This window comes from Ambystoma mexicanum, chromosome 4p (genome assembly GCF_040938575.1).
Source record: "Ambystoma mexicanum isolate Mex_15411 chromosome 4p, UKY_AmexF1_1, whole genome shotgun sequence".
Classification (NCBI taxonomy): Eukaryota; Metazoa; Chordata; class Amphibia; order Caudata; family Ambystomatidae; genus Ambystoma; species Ambystoma mexicanum.
In genome coordinates, this window is record NC_090927.1 from 1,174,788,730 (window position 1) to 1,174,805,771 (window position 17,042).

Genomic DNA, 17,042 nt, shown 5'->3' on the forward strand with positions numbered 1-17,042 from the left:
CTGGCCCAGCAAAGGGCATGCCCAAAGTTTTAGCCTGCATATCGGGTGCACACCCTGACATGCGCACCCAGGGGTCGCTCCAGACTATGGCTCACTCACTGAGCTCTGTTACCATAATCGGGCATAACCACACCTCAGTGAAAACAGACAGAATTTCAGGTGAAAGGTAGTCAGAGGCTTCAATCACTAGAAAGTTTGGATATACCCGTCCAGCTGTCAAGCGTGGCAAGAGGCATTTACTGTTCCCATGGCTAGATTGTCAGAGGCAAAATAAATGGGCCCGAGGGCATCCAGCTTCTTGCTCCAAAGGCAATGCAGAGTTTGCAGGCATGTGGTAGTGTGGTGAATGGGGTCTTCTGCCCGCATTAGAAGGCGCAATGGGTCCTTACTCTACCACCAGCACTGAAGTTCCCAGCACCTTGGAGAAGATGTGAAGTAGCCGAAGTTCGAAATGTACCCACGGTGTGTTTGTAGAGGAGAAACAGAATATATATATACACCAGTGCTAGAAAATAACACTCTGGAGCAGGAATGGAAATGTTGCTGTTTGGAGGATGAGGAGTGGGATCTGGAGGAAGGTTCACTCAAGAGACTTATGCGACCTCTACACCACTTACTTTCATATACCTTTTCTCAGCTTCCTAGGACGTGGACTTCGGCTTCTCTACTTCATGTGCTGAGGCATCAGATGGAGCCTGGACTTGGTAATTTGGTAAGCATTTTCCTGCTCTTGTGCAGAGCGGTGAATACTTTTGCCACACACTCCCTAGCGGCTTTAGGGTGCATTGATTCTTCAGTGTTGTGTTCATGCTCTATGCACCAAAGACAGCACTGGTAAAGGTCTGATACCAACATGCGCTCTCCACATTCTTCACAAGGCTTTATTCCAGAGTACCTCAGGGGAGCCATGAGGCAGGTCAGAATAAGCAAGTTGGTGTTGCCCCAAAGCAGATTCTGAGCAGGCAGAAAAAGGGATGGAGGTCCTGTGGCACAGCCTGCTCCTTATATGCCAAAAATGACCTTGCCTCTGGAATTATGGACACCAGTGCAGGGGATCCACAGGTCGCCCATTGTTGCTGCATTAAAACCTTTCAGGTAGCCAACCTTGCACTGGAGGAGATTTCCAAGATAAAGAATCTGTGGGAGGAAGCAATACAATATACATAACGTTTAACTTGGCTACTGCTATTTAGTTACTTTCTTACTCTCACAAATTACTAGATGAAAATTAATAGTACTTACCAGCCTCAATTCCACATGATCCTTTAAGAGGAGCACAAATATTCAACTGAATTCTACTACCACGGCCTGAAATCATGTATCCTGAGTTATGGGTCAATGATGACAAATCGAAGAGGCGACCTACCGGAAAGGAGCAGAGAAAGAAAACGAGTTACTATCATACAGAAGATGTTTATTAGTTGTATAACAGCTGCCCATGTCTTCACTCCAACTCAAAAACAAACTCCAACCATTTATAATTTAAGAAATAAATTGGAGATTATTTTTTTCCAATGGCCTTCTTAGTGGCATACTACCAACAATTATTTAAACAACACTAAGAATTCAATGGAATTATCTCCAAATAATCTCTGGTCCACACTGAAGCCAACTAACATGAGCTGTATTCAAGAAAATAGAGCATGACACCTCCATCTGCTAGATATACAGACATTGTAATTTTCAGACATTTGGGAAAACCTGTATTCATGTTTTTATAAAACATTGACCACTAACAAACATGAAAAAGGAGCATAAGAATGCAAACAAAAAACATGAACTCTGGAAACCATATTCTTGACAGTATATTTAATTTCCTTTAGGAATCAGTGCTTGTTAACATGTACACTTATAACACTGGGGAAAGATGCCTAGATTTAATTGATTTTACTGTTGCTGGAATGGCACACTACCTAATGTAAAGCCCTCTTTCAATCAAATTGTGGCGAGTTAAAAAGGTAAGAGACCCTATCATCAGATAATTGCGATGTGAAAGTTACTTTCATGACTCAAGCTTATAATGGACTTCCACAAGAGTTAAATAGGAACTACGCTAACAGTGTGGGTGCGTTATATTGGTAGGCGTTGTAAGAATAGTACCCAACTAAGGTGCGCAATATCTGACCCAATCTAGGTTGCATTTATTTTTATAAAGTGTATATTTTTACAGGTGGACATATATTAGGTCACTGGCATTACAAGCAAATCCTGATGTCTGTGCTAATGCAGAGCGTTGGCTTTGCAGTAAGATATAGTTAGTTGCTAAGGCAGATTCAAATAGGATATATTCAGTATCACAAACCTAATCATGTTTCACAACAGTACAACTTTAGAGTAATTCTGCAGGCCAATCATCCATACCAAGATCATGGTTATGCAGGTTTCAACAAAAACAAACAAGGCAACTGGAGTTTAGTACATTTAGCGAGTGGGATCTAGGGTGCTAGATTCCTCCAAGAAGCAACAATCTGAAAGGAGTATTACATTCTGAATGTGGGAAAAATATTAAAGAGCCTTTCATTCCATTAAAGTAATCAACCTGATTTCTTTAGTCTTTCAATCGCTCTTCACCTGGCAATCCTTGGCAGATAACATTTCTGCCCACTACAGTTGTGATGGTGGGCACGTGACTGCCATGCTTTACTGTGGCTCTCCGATCAGGGCAGTGTGGGTCCACTAATTCTGACCAATGTTCCTGGTTAAATAGTCATTAAAAATGCACAATTTGCCACACATTGTCCCACAAATCCCTCCATAGGTAGAACTAATTTCAATTCACGAAGGTGAGCCACATTCTTGGCCTTTTTTCTGACACAGCTGCCCTTCTCTGGTTTTTATGCTGTTACAAGACTACATCATTTCCAACTCTTGCATTACATGAGTGGCAGACCTACATCAGGCGGAAGCTTGATCTGGGGTAACATGTGAAAGCAGCTTGATTTTCAGGATAACACAGTGGCCTTTAATAGCTATTTGTAAAATAGGTGAGATGCAGGCTCTGGCAGGATACGCTCAAGCTGTCAAACCTGGACCATCCTATACAAGCAGTGGAATAACCCATGGTTTGGGCTATGTAAAAGTTATTAAAATTAAATCTGTTGGGAGGTTGAAAATTGTCAGTTATTCATTTAAGTAGTGTTAACATGTACACACAAGCAGCTCTAGAGGCAGCATTTGTGTAAAGTGGTATTTAAGGTAAGCAATGTAGTTAGCCTGAATTTTAGATATTTTCCAAACTTTCAGTCACCATAATCATACAAAAATACAAAAGCTGTACATTTGTGATCATGAATTAATACCTGTAACTGGGTTTGTAACTCTGCATTCGTTTGTCGAATTGCTTTTCAGAGGGCATGCAGCTGAAGAGAACCACACAAAGGTATATTCACAGTCTTCAATGGAAGAAATAAATTCTGGCTTAGAATTCTGAAACGGGACAAAGACGACATTTCAGGAATGATGCATTACACAAAGAAGCCCATCATCATGTGGACCAATACACAACAATGAACACATTCATCTTATAAATGCTTTGCTAAATCTGCGCTCTCAAGAAAACGGGTGCAATGTAAAAGGTATTTCAATTAACGTGCTCAATTTCATTGAGATCATTTGTATTAGAATAGCTGCCCAAGTTGTTGTTACTATTAAGAATCTACACAGTAAGACAACACACTATTTTTAGCCATATAATAGGCCACGTACCAGAGTTGCACCAATTTCCCACAATGGAACATCAAACAAAAGTAGCACTAAACAGGCAAGTAACTAAGCACTCAACCGTGGCTCGCCAAGTATTTTGGACTATACCGTTGAAGATTCTTCACCATTGACTGCTAGTTCACTATGGACTGAGCTGGCAAGGCAGAACTTGAGTTTTAGTCCAAATGTCTGGAGAGCCGAGATGTTTTTGACAAAACTTCCATCAACCCCAGCCAGCATCGTCAATGGTTAAGGATCAAGTTAGTACACAACAACTGGAAAGCCCTGTCCTATTCCATAGAACAAGGCTGACTTCTACAAAACTGTAGTCTACGCTTAAAATGCATATGTCTATGCATATGTTCCTTTAAAAAAAAAGTTAATTTTCTGTCACTCCACACAATGCAAAGGTGCAATACACGTGAATGCTCCTGTGCACAACTGTGGGTTTATGACCTGTGGGCATTGCTGCCATCCGATTGCACAAATGGTCCACCAATGCACTGCATTCAACTATGTTCACAGTCCTTTCCATACTAGTAGAGAACCTATGTGGAAATGGTACAATACAAACATTTAAACAATTATGAACTTCGTGAATAAGTACCAATATGCAGTTGGCTTAAGAGCCGCAACTAGCTGCAGGTATGTCAAACGATGAAGGACCTCCTCACAGCTACACTGTGGAGGTGGATATACACCTGGAGATGGCTCTCCCAATGTGGATTTCTAAAGCTTGTTTGGATTGTGGCTTTGCAAAAAGTTCAGAGCTTGAAATTATATTGGCTTCAGGAATAAATTGAGAATTTGTGTTTAATGCAGCTGCTGCCGTCATGTTAAAGGAAGTACTGGAGGCCGTGCCTGGTGCAAGTTTTGGCATCACAATGTCCTATAGTACACTTGTCTGATTGCTGATGATTGGACTAAAACTGTGTAGCATTGATCGTTTTTTGTCTGTTCCTTGGGTGGTAGGGATTTTAGTTCACATGCAATAGCAGCATGAGATCTATTAATTTCCCCTTTCAGCCATCAAATCTCCTTTTGTTGCGCTGCCACAAGTAAAAGTAGCTCCAAGTGACTTGCTAGGTAGGAGTGTCTGAGCCTCACCAACAGAGATTTACACACACCCTCATGTTTGTTGCTCAAGCTGAAAAGTGAGATTAGGGATCGATATAGTCACAAGAGTCTTCCCTTTCATTTTTAGGTGCGAGTTCAGACACATTTCATATACATCGTTCCAATGACCACCTTTTAGAGGTTGTCAGTCAGCCTCTTTTTTGCTGTTGTTCAGCAACAGCTGGGCTCAGCTTACTTTTTTTTCTTTTTTTAAATACAGAACATGGTAAGTAAGAATTAAAGGATGAACAAGGTGTCATTTTGAATTACATGTCTCTTTATTCAAAATAGTCTAGCTGACCCAGTCTGCCTTGGCCCAATCCGAAAGGAAAGCAAAAAAGTCATAAGGGTGCTCCTCAGGATGTCTGTCCTCTAGAAACCCAATCTAACCCGATTCCTGTCCCTCCCGCTAAAACAGAAAAGAAGCTAACAAAATTAAAGATATGGCCTTTGCCCAGTGCTTAACTGATGGTTGGTTTCCGACCCACTATTATGTTTCAAGAAAGAGGGCCCTTGGTCTCATTTGCACAGTTATTGTAATGTCTCTTTCACCTCTGGACAGCTGTGGGTTGTGAGTTTACTTTAAAACAACGTCCTTTCTTCCCTTTGCTCTCTCTGTGTACTTGAAATCAATGTTGGTTCTCTTTCAGTTTATTGTACACTTTGTACCAGTCCTGAGTGTCTGAGAAGCTTACGTTTATCAGGGTTTGTAAATCTTATTTGCAGGGTTTAAATTCCAATGATGCTTACACAGTTCTTTCCACGATTCCTGTTGGCTATCCCTACCTGGGGTCTCACCCCACTTTGAGTGTTGCCTCTCTTTGGGCCCCCTGCAGGCTGTATGACTCATCACACCTTGGAGCTACATGGTTTTCATCCTACCTTGGTGTCAGTTGATTTTTAACCCACCTTATTTATTTTATTTATTTACTTTGAATGTAACGCAGTGCAGAAAAGCCTCAGGCATCTAGGTGCTAGTTACAGTAAGTGCAAAGTGACATTCTACAAAATGCAAGACCATACATGAGGGTTACAAAATACAGGTGGATCTTGAAAGTATAATCTGGCAGAGCCACGCCTCATGGTACGGGGGAGCTACTGCAGGTGCATGGATATGGATAAAAGACAAAATGTGCGTAGGTGCACAGTCTGGTAAAGTCGCACCTCATGGTAAAGGGGACTGCTGCAGGTGTACAGATAAACATAAAGACAAGTCACAATTGCCAAAATTGTCACAAAACCACATCCAGTGGGCTGGGGGCTATATATATACAGGTCATAAATTGGTAGGAAATGGTGTCACGATCATCATAGTGGTTATAGGGATGGCGTATATATGGGAAGTAATAAATTACCATGCAGCATAAAGAGATGGTTACAGATACAGCTAGGTAAACACTTTGTAGACACTCCGGAAAAGTCTCCCTCAGTGGGGCTGGGGGCTACTTCGGCTGTGCGAGGGTTACAGTTTGTAGCAAGGGAACTATGAGGAGAACTTGGGTGCGTTCTATTCCCACCCCCACTTTGGGGTCATTTTGGGTCTCACTTCGCTTGGGGTAATCTGGTTCTCAGCCCACCTTGGTGTTCTCTGGTTCTCAACTTGCCTCAGAGTGTCTCGTCTGTGCCACCGACCTCCAGATTTCACTGAGCAACCGCCTCCTCCTCTTCGCAGGCGGTGCTTCTCCGGTCTGGTGTTTTGGGAAGGTGGCGTGGTCGCCCTACCTTGGCGTTTCTTGTCTGCCGGAGTGGATTCTCTCTTCACGCCTGTTACCTGCAGGGTTTTGGAGGTGGCTTTGTGTCTCAATGCCATTCAGGAGCTCCAGCTCCCTCAGCTGAACCTGCTCCGCCTAATCGCTTTCTCCTCTGCAGTGACTTCTTTGACAGTGTTCAGTGAGCTCCACCATAGGTTGCAGCACCACATCATGTGCTGGCATGTCGCTGCAGGGCACACCTCTTTGGAAGTGTGCCAGGGCACACCTCTTTGGAAGTGTGCCCTCCGGCATGGCTCCAAGGACCCCTATTCCCTTCCACCAATGCAAATGGGTGCTTCCTCTTCCTTGTAGCGAGGGGGAGGGCTTATGTCCCCGCTCTCTTCCCGCTCTCTCCCCGCAGTCTTCTCCTGTAAGACCTCTGTCTGAAAGTATTTTTTTCTCTTTTTCTTTATTGTGATTTAGTTTAAAAAAATAAACCTTACACAAATAGAAATCACATTAAGACATATAAGCATAAGAAAAAAGATAAAGAAAACCTTTAGATATAATAGATGGTAATAAAATCATAACAATTCATTACAAAGTTCCTCCAAAAATGTACATAGTGCAATGATCAAGGATACATTGATTCCCCACATCAGTCTTGACCAGAGCACATTTTTTGAGACATCTGTTTCAAAACTTTGTAATTCATTTTTAAAATGCCTAAATCTAAGCAAATTAAAATATGGACAATCCACAACCAAGTGACGTATGGTTTCACAAGATTCAATGTCTGTGCAAAAACGATAAGTGGAAGAAATGCTCGGTGGAGAATCCAATTTCCAATATTTAATGCGTTACTGAGTTGCGAACTGATGGAGTCTAAATCTCATACACAAAGCCTGCACTTTGTTGCATGGAAAGCGAGTGAGATATAGCGAAAAGGAGTCCTGTCTGTGTGGAAAATTGATATATTCCATGAAGGAGGAATAAGCACTGTTTAAATCAATGGTATTTTCCCAAACGTGTTTAAATAATTTCCTCTTCACTCCTCCTGGTTGGTTTACCAACTACTCCTGTGTAGACCATATGGCCATAAGTATGACTTGCATTTTATTTTTAAAACCGTCAACTGATACGACAGTAGCCTCCTGAAGCATAAGACCAAAATCAATATACAATGAATTATCGGGTGGTTGTAAAAACTTTGCATAGTTCGTCAATAATCGCTACTCATTTCTTGCTTGTAGAGATTGAAGATCAAGTTCTTGATTGAATTAGGGATTGCGAGAGAAAGCCCCAGTGCTTCCCCTGAATAACATGGAGTATCTTTCCTATATCACACATGTCCAATCCATATAGCAAGACAGGTACTATTTTCATGGTATAGAATCTGAGAACTGGCATGGTGGTATATTTGCAGAGTTTAAACATCAAACATTTCATGTGAGAGGTGGTTAATGGTTTAATCTTAATCTAATATGGACTTCCACATAGTGAAAGAATCAATATTGGGGAGACAATAATCCAGATATCTCATACTATAGACTCTTTCCAACTTTACCGACCCCAGAACCCAACACATTGTCTTCGGTTTCTGAGCCTTAGAGAAAATAACAATCTTGGTTTTATCCCCCTTAGCTTCCAAGTTGTTCCTACAGGCATAATTACAGAACAGTTGAAGTTTGTGTTGAAGACCAATGGCATTTCCATCCAAGAATAGAAAATCATCAGCAAAGGCCAGCCAATGGAGTTTAAGTTGCCCAATCTAGCTGGATATGTATTAGAAGACTGCCATAAGGCCTCCATATAACTGACGTACACATTAAAGAGAGCTAGAGTGAAAATACAACCTTGCTTAAGACCCAATTCAGTTGGAACAGATGCAGTAACTGACCCTTCCTGATACAGGCGAATCTTCAAGGAAGTATTTTTGTGGAATAATGCCAACAGTTGGACCATCTTTAAAAGGAACCCTTTGTTTGATTAACTTAATCCACAGGTTATTATGAAGAGCGCAATCAAAAGCATTGGTCATATCTAAAGAGGTCATGTACATTTTTCCATTGCCATTGAATTTGACATCAGACAGAAAACGGGACAAGACCGTTGCATTCAGAGCAGTGTCCAAATGCTTTTGGCATGAAAGCGCAGCATTTGTTTTGCAATCAGAGCCTGTTTCTTCATGCTAAGAAAAAGAAAGCATATCCTTCATCTGCCCTCATTCGATCAGGTTCTAGTAATGAACTCCCTTGTTTCCTTGCGCTTGGATTTTGGCAACAGCTGCCATTTCGGATTACGGAAATATTACTAACACAACTACAGAGGGTGCACAACACTGCTGCTAGAACTATCCTGAAGCTTAAAAAACACAATCACATCACCCCAGAAATACGCTCCTTGCATTGGCTTCCTGTAAGGAAGAGACTCATCCTTAAAAGCATGTGCTTGGTCCATAAATGACTTCAACATTCTAAAACTACATCCTTGGCTATGACATTTAATCTCTACCCTTCCATTAGTCTACTAAAATCTAACTATGACAGGATATCCCTAGATACCGGAAAGAAAGACAAGATGGCCGCACTTTCTGGTTCAAGCTACTACAATCTGCAACTCGTAACCTGTGTCACTTCGTAGAGAACTTGACTTCCCTCTTTCGGAAACGTCTTCAAATGTACTAATTTGATTAAACTCACTCCTTCCCTCACATTTGCATCAATTGAATCTATCAGGCCTCTATAGTGCCAAGGCGTGGTGGGATAATTTGTTCCTCTTTACAAAATTATTTAACATAACACGTGTGGTTGCACTGGACACACTACTCCCAATAGTAACCATATGCATTGTTAGGGAGGCTTTTCCACTACCCTCTAATGAGGTGTGGGAAGAGACCCATCATGAGTGGAAGAACAAGGTGTCCACCAAGTTCGGGTAAAACTCTGTAAATGGGTAACATTACAAAGGAGTCGTACTTCTCTCGTTGAAGGGGATGTCCTGCTACCAAAGTATAATTAGTCATGTGCACATACACAACAAATTACATAGCGCAATACATGGTAGAAATACATATGCATGCATTTAGTTTTGCAGTAAGATATAAACAACTGCATGAAGTAGATCATGTTAAAGCAATTTTTGTACCACCCTCTGTTAAGGATGCTACAACAACTGGTATCACCCGATAACTGTGCAGATAATCACTGTGAAAGTGAAAAATATTGAATGTCTCTCAAAAAAATAATGTGAGAACACAGATGGGGTTAGATTAGGGTATTCAAAGTGTGGCGAGGGGTCTATTTTCACATACTTTCAATATAAAAAATGCAATTTTTTCACATACATCCCAACAACTAATCCTAATGTGAAGGCTAAAACACCTGACAAGAAAGGGAAGCTAAACCTCTCAAATGTCTTTAGTGTGGGCAGAGCGACGAGGCTTAACTCTCAGGTAGGGGTAGTAGGTCGACAAACGGGTACAATTAGTCCACACAAATTCAGAAAATACACCTCACTGATCGGACTGAAATATATATATTTTAATCACACATATAAAACTAGCCATTTAAATAAATACTTTCAACATTTAAACATAAATACACAGTATTACAAATATTCCAAGTATATGTATAAAAACAGAAATGCCTATACAAGGACTTTTTCAAACCTAATATCTTTATGTGGGTCCTTTGCTGGTCCTTGACAATCGACATTAAATAAAAAGGTGGTGGAACCAGGATACTTTGCTACTCAACAAGTATGTAAGGACCTGGTACCCTGCAGAACATAGTGCAGTGTCCTAAAGGCACATTTCACCCCTATTAGATGTGAAAGGACCCAAGCCTGGTGGCCTGCACCTAACACATATGGCATGGTGTGGGATTAAAAAGGGAAAAACGATTTAACTCAAAGGAACAATAGCAACACAATCTCTGCACCTAAAACACAACACACCATTAATTTAGACCTCCTAGGGCAGCAGTGAACATTAACAAAAGCTTCTAAGACACAATGAACATTTCAACAATGATCACCGTCCTGCTAAATTTCCTGGACATAAATATACAGGTTCCAGTTAAAGTGTTTTGTGTAGATTTACCAGTGCAGAAATTCATAGGGTTATTTTAAACATTGGCAGACAAATATTGAAATAGTGAGCCTTATTCCAGCGCTCAACGAACCCCTCACAGGGATCAAGTAAAAATGGCCAGTGGCAGGTTAGTACCCCAAAGTCACTTAAGACTTCCAGTACAGTTCAAAGTTCCATAGGAGATCATAGTAAGAGTTAAAGGCCCATCCATACTGAAGAAGGTAAGTACATTTCTACCCCACATGTGCATATGCTGCAACAATCAACCCAAGGGAAGCAACAGGAGAACCCAAGGAAGTATTCCAAAGGTCAGAAGGGGGAGCCTCAGATGACGAAGTTGCAGATCTGGAGGAGTGCACAATGCAAGTCTATGGGGCACTGCTGATGGGACTCGCCTCCCAGGAATAACTACCACGGACCAGGGCCACCGTCAGGAGGAAATAGCAGGAATAATCACCCCTCCTAGGACCCCAAGGTAAGCTCTCACGATAGCAGTATCTGCGGAAAGGACTCCAGGGACCCAAAACAACCTGGTAAGTAGACCGCTCTACTCCACAGGTGCGGTTTGTAGGATTCACCTCTCTAGGACTTGAAACTTTGGCCAGCGAAAGACACAGCAATACAGAAATGAAACAGAGGCTCCTCCCAGGGTCCGTACCATCAAGCCAGAATTGAAAGATCCAGCGAGGGAGTCTCCCAAGAGAACAGGGAAACCAAACAAGAGACTCCCAGCAGCAGGGAGAACAACAAAAGGCAGCAGCATGACACAACACAGTGCCAGGTTGAGAACAGAGTTTATGGTCCCTTCAGATGGCTCAGACTGAGGATCGAGCACAAAAACAACCTTGAAGCTATTCTCTGGATGCCCAGAGCACCTCAGAACGAAGCAGAAGATCCTGGTGGTAAACAGTGCTATGCTGTGGTAAAACTGCCAGAAACTGCCCCAAAATGAAGGGCTCGACCCAGCACACATGGGGAGACACCAGAAGTATCAAAAAATTCCAAACTGGACTTCCAACAGCAAAAAACCCAAGCCTGGATAAGGCCCAGCCACTGCACTTAGCAAGTATAGCCAAGTGAGGGCTTTAAAAATGCTCAAAACTTGAGGAATCAGCAGGAAAAATCAGCAAGTTAGAGGGACAAGGAATCAAGAGTGTGAGTTAGGGTCAGGACAGAACCTAAATACCCCTGTAAATTGTGCATAGCCGAAGTGAAGCCAGCCAATCACAAAAAGGGGGTGGGGGCAGAGGATCAGGTGGCCACTAGGACTGCCACTCAGCCAAAGTCTCCCCAACAGAAGATAGAGGGCTAGTCCAGGGTACACTACTAGCCTAAAACCGTTGGGACCAGTATGGATGCAGCCATGTTGGGCTCACAAAGTCCATAATGGCCATTTTGTGGCCACCCCATGGTCACAGGCAATTAGAAGCGCAAGAAAGAAAAATGGCTGTGAAGAGGACAATAAAAAGAAAACACACTGGTACTCCCAATGGCTACTAAAAAGGTGTATTGGACTACCAATGCAGTAAAATGGCAGTAAAATGGCATGCACTGTTGATGAAGCCAAATCTAAAGTACAGCTACCACAAACCTATTCCCTAAAACCAAATTACAGTAACACAATCACTCTAGGCCACAAATGGGGTTCCTGAGCGGCACCCGAGGGGCTGGGCATCATAGGGGTAACCCAACACCATACTGTTAGGGAGAATTCTCTTATAAGGCTAATTTCCCAAACCTAGTGAGTCCCCCAGCAGCTTTGCTGGATTTTTGGGTGTTTTTTTTCTCCTGCTAAGACTGAGACTCTTTTCCTCCCACTCAGTGCAGTAACACAGGGGTGTCATAGTGACCCCCAAAACAGACTCCATACCCTGGGACTGACTACTGTCTCCCAGGGCATGTAAAGTCACCATTGACTTTACTAGTCCTAAATTGTGAACAGAACCAGTACAAACCATCATATTGTGGAAGTACTGGAAGGGGTTAATCATATTGCCACTGGGTCTGTTTTCAAGGGGGCACTGTCCAGTCCCCCCTTGTCGAGTTTCTGGCTGGTGGCAGTGGTTACCACGCGAAATATTCCACCGGAATATTCTCTATGGGATTTTCCCATTGATTCTAAACGCACCACTTTTTGGTGCAATGTTAAAGATACCGCCGGTGTATTTATTTAATATTAAATTAATGGTTGGGTCTTTTTGCCAGAACTCTTTTCTAAAATGGCGTTCGTGTCCGTCTCTGTAACTCTGACCAAGGTCGAGCCCTTTGTTCCACTTTTTGGCGGGCTTCTCCACAGAAGCCCTCCAAATGGTGCCACTCTGTCTGGGTTCCACAGGAAGGGTGGAGGGGGAAATTGGCACCCTAGACTGCTTTGCCTCTGTAACCCAAGTCGCACTCTACTCTGATTGGCCCAGTGGTGAGCCGGCCGGCTCACCACTTAGCATGTGTGATTGACAGCTAGGCTGATGAATGGGGGTTTTTCTGCATAGAAGCAGGGCCTTTGGGAATGGAACTTCAGAAGTCGCCACAGGACCTAAGAATCCGAAGAGGGAAGAAGCTGAGCCATCTGCAATGACGACATCAGCGGTGAAACCCTGCTGCAATTACCTCATCACTTTTCCGACGACAAGAGAAGATCTTCTGCTGGACGAGTCTTCTTCCTCTGAGCTGGTGGGACCAACCAGTTCGCCCTTTTCGCCTTCCAAAGACGTCTCTTGGTCGAATCGCCCGTGCCAAGCACCCCGGCAGCCGGATAGCCAAGCTTCACAATTTGACCGCAAATAAAAGGAACACACCTTTTATTGACGAACTCCGCAGCTGGTTTCATCCCTGTGCAGTGCAACGACTGCACGTTTCCTCCTCAACGAGATCCTCTCTTCCCCCTGGTCGAAACAATGAACTGCAACCACTGCCAGGAACAACTGCCCCCGCTGGAGCCTCCTCTCTGTTTAAGGTACTGTGTCCTGCCTGGCCTCCCTTTCTTTGGTTTGCCCAAGTTGAACCTTAAATCCTTGGCTTGCCAACTGAGTTGGCCCCAGACCTTCTAACCTCTCCTTCTTGAATCACCCCAACCTCTTTTGGACACTCTGCAAAGACTTTTTGTGCATTTTAAACCGTGTGATCCTAGGCACATTTCGCTTTGCTCCTTTAAAGTGGGCCTGGCCTATGAACTTTGGCTCTACAGTATTCACTGCCTTTCTTCCCTTGCTGAGAACTCCTAAAAGTGTTGGGACCTGTTTTATTTCTATGCTCTGCCTTTTTCTCTCCCTTTAACTGAACTATTGGAGTGCCATCAGGTTATGCGCTCACATCTGTTTAACAAATCGTGGTGTTTTAACTCTGACTTGTCTGATAGTTATCAAGGGAGGTGTGTATACTTTACCTGACTGTGTTTTAACTTGCTTTTGAATTAGAGTGCTAGTATATTGCCTAAAGTGTGTTTTAAATAAATAATGATATACTTTTGATACAAAGCTCTGGTCAGTGTTTGTTTGCTCTACTGTGTTTTTAGTCCTATTGTGTATACTCTATATACTGCCCTACTCTTCTTGAGAGAGGTCTGACTGCTCAGCCACAGCTATCAGGTAAATCTGGGTGGTACAGACTGCTACCAATTGGGTTTACTGCTTACTCCTGTAGTATAATCTTTTTGCAGTGTTCCCCAAAGGAACTGCACAGGATTCTGCCTAACACATATCTTACATAAGGTGTAAAGGGAAATAATGGCAGGTCTCATACAGGTTCTAAAATGGAGAGAGAAGAGCAAGTTACTCTCTTACCTGGTAATGTTCTTTCGATGGGATGGTCCGGCGACGTATTCCATATCTATGACAGTAATCGCCACAGCTGTGCTGCTTCGGAAAATTTTCGGCGTCCTGCGTCGATGACGTCAATAGTTTGTCCTAGAGGGCCTCAGTCGAGCCGACGTCACTGGATGTTATAAGTAGGACGCACAACACCCGTAGCCTTCGGCGTCTGCGTCGATGACGTCGATACGCCGCCCTCGAGGACCTCCTCCGACGGCCGACGTCACTGGATGTTATAAGTAGGACGCACGACGCCCGTGCCCTCAGTTGTAGTTTTTTTCCCAGAATGTGTGACACCAATCTTCTGCTAGTATGACCACAGAAAGCCTTGCAGAAACGTAAGCTGCAATCGCATAAGAAATTCTGTAGCGGGGCAGGCAGGGAGGAAGCGATATGGAATACGTCGTCGAACCATCCCATCGAAAGAAGGTTACCAGGTAGGAATGTAACTTGTTCTTCGAGGGGATTGGGTCCTCCGACGTATTCCATATCTATGACAGACTCCCAAAGCAGTACCAACGTATGGAGGAGGGAAAAGAATTTAGAAATTTAGAAGGCCCAATTAAATTGCAGAATAAAGGACCGCCTTGCCAAAGGCCAGGTCCTGCCCATGGATAGAATCTAGGGACTAGTGTCTTACAAAAGTATGGACCGAAGCCCATGTGGCTAATTAACAGATGTTACGAATGGTAACACCCCTCTGCAGGGCAGTAGAGGCAGCCACACCCCTAGTAGAATGGGCCCGTAAGCCTACCAGAGGGTCCTTACCCACCAGGCTGTAACATTCAGACATTGCCAAAATAATCCATCTAGACAAAGTCTGCTTAGTAACAGCTTGTCCCAAACGCCTTCCAGCGTATCCTATAAAGAGCTGATCGTTCACTCTGACATGGGACATGCGTGAGATGTAGAAACCTAAAGCTCTCCTGGGGTCCAACCTATGGAGCCTCTCCTCTTCCTTACAAGGATGCGGAGGAGGATAGAACGCCAGAAGAATGACCTTCTGGCTTAAATGAAATTCCGACAGAACTTTCGGAAGAAAGGAAGGATGAAACCCAAGGACAACCCTGTCCTTATGAAACACTGTGAAGGGTGGCTTAACAGAAAGTGCCTGCAACTCACTCACTCTGCGAGCGGAAGTAACCAGAACTATAAATACAGTTTTAAGGGCCAACAGTCTTAAAGGACAAGAATATAAAGGCTCAAATGGAGCACCCATAAGGAATTTTAGAACCAGGTTCAAATCCCAACCAGGCACCTGGAAAGGTGACAGTGGAAACACATTGCTGAGCCCTTTCAGGAACTGAGAAATTAAAGGAATTTTAAATTAAGAACACTCCTCAGACGAGCGCTTAAATATGGACAGCGCCGCCCGGTAACCTTTAATGGTACCCACTTGCATGCCCTTGTGGGCTTAGGAAAACAAAAAAGACAGAACCACAGGAATGTCACATGAAAAAGGATCCACATTCTGAACCCTGCACCAGTCACAGAACTTTCTCCAACGGCAACGGTACAGGGACTTAGTTGCCGGCCGTCTGGCCGAAAGCAGCACCTCCATTACGTCTTCAGGGAGGTCCCAATCCTTATACCTCAACCTTTCAGAAGCCAAGTGTGAAGGTTGAGGGATCTGACCTCGTATGGAGAACCTGACCCCCTCTCCCGTGAAAGCAGATCTTCTCGGTAGGGAAGATGGCGTGGAGGGCAGATGGACAAGTCGAGAAGGTCCGGGTACCACGTTCTCCAGGCCTATGCCAGAGCAATGAGGATCATCCGGGAACAGAACCTCCGTAGCCTCTGCAGCACTTGCGGGATGACGGGGACTGAAGGAAACGCGTACAGCAGTGGGAAGGACCACTCCACCACGAACGCACCCCCTAAGGCTCTTCTTGGAGGAAATTCCCACAAGCAGAACCTTTCACACTTCCGGTTGACACTGGTGGCAAAGCGAACCACTTGTGGGGTTCCCCAAAGGGCAAAGATCTCCAGGAGAATCTCCTGAGCCAGCTCCCACTCGTGAGAATCGCGCTCTGCCTGCTCAGAGTGTCCGCTGTCTCGTTTTCATCTCCGGCCAGAGGAACTGCCGAGATCGAAATTTCCTGCTGGATGGCCCAGAACCAGAGAAGCATTGCCTCGCTGCACAGAGGAAGTGACCCTGCCCCCCCCCCCTTTTGTTGAGGTAGTGCATGGCCACTGTGTTGTCCATCAGAATCAGGACATTCTTCCCTCGCACAGTCGGCAGAAAAGCCTTCAGGGCAAGCATGACGGCCCTCAGCTCCAACAGATTGATAGTCTGGACTCCACCCGCGACCAACGACCACTGACTCAACTCGTTGGCATGAGCTCCCCATCCGTGAGGGATGCGTCCGTCACGATCATCACCTCCGGCCAGGGTAGCCAAAACGGAGCCTCCTTCATCAGATTGCCTTCGAGGGCCCACCACAGAAGGTCCTGGGCGACCGAGTGCGGCACCTATATGGGGTCCGACATCCTGACGGAGGACGGTGACCACTACATCTTGAGAGCCCACTGCAGAGAACTCATCCGCAGTTGAGCCTCTGGCACCAGAAGAATGCAGGATGCCATGAGGCCGAGCAACCTCAAGAACTAGAACGCCGGGAGACTCTGGGCAAG

The 17,042-nt window shown here is 44.1% G+C and overlaps 1 protein-coding gene across 1 annotated transcript in view; it reads right to left on the reverse strand.

Annotated features, from left to right (window-relative positions):
• The window catches only part of IGF2R (insulin like growth factor 2 receptor), a 2,762,372-nt gene that overhangs the window by 724,982 nt on the left and 2,020,348 nt on the right, over positions 1-17,042 (reverse strand). Inside the window, 2 exon segments of the mRNA XM_069606818.1 lie at positions 1,243-1,362; positions 3,300-3,426. Coding sequence (XP_069462919.1) covers positions 1,243-1,362; positions 3,300-3,426 — 247 coding nt within the window.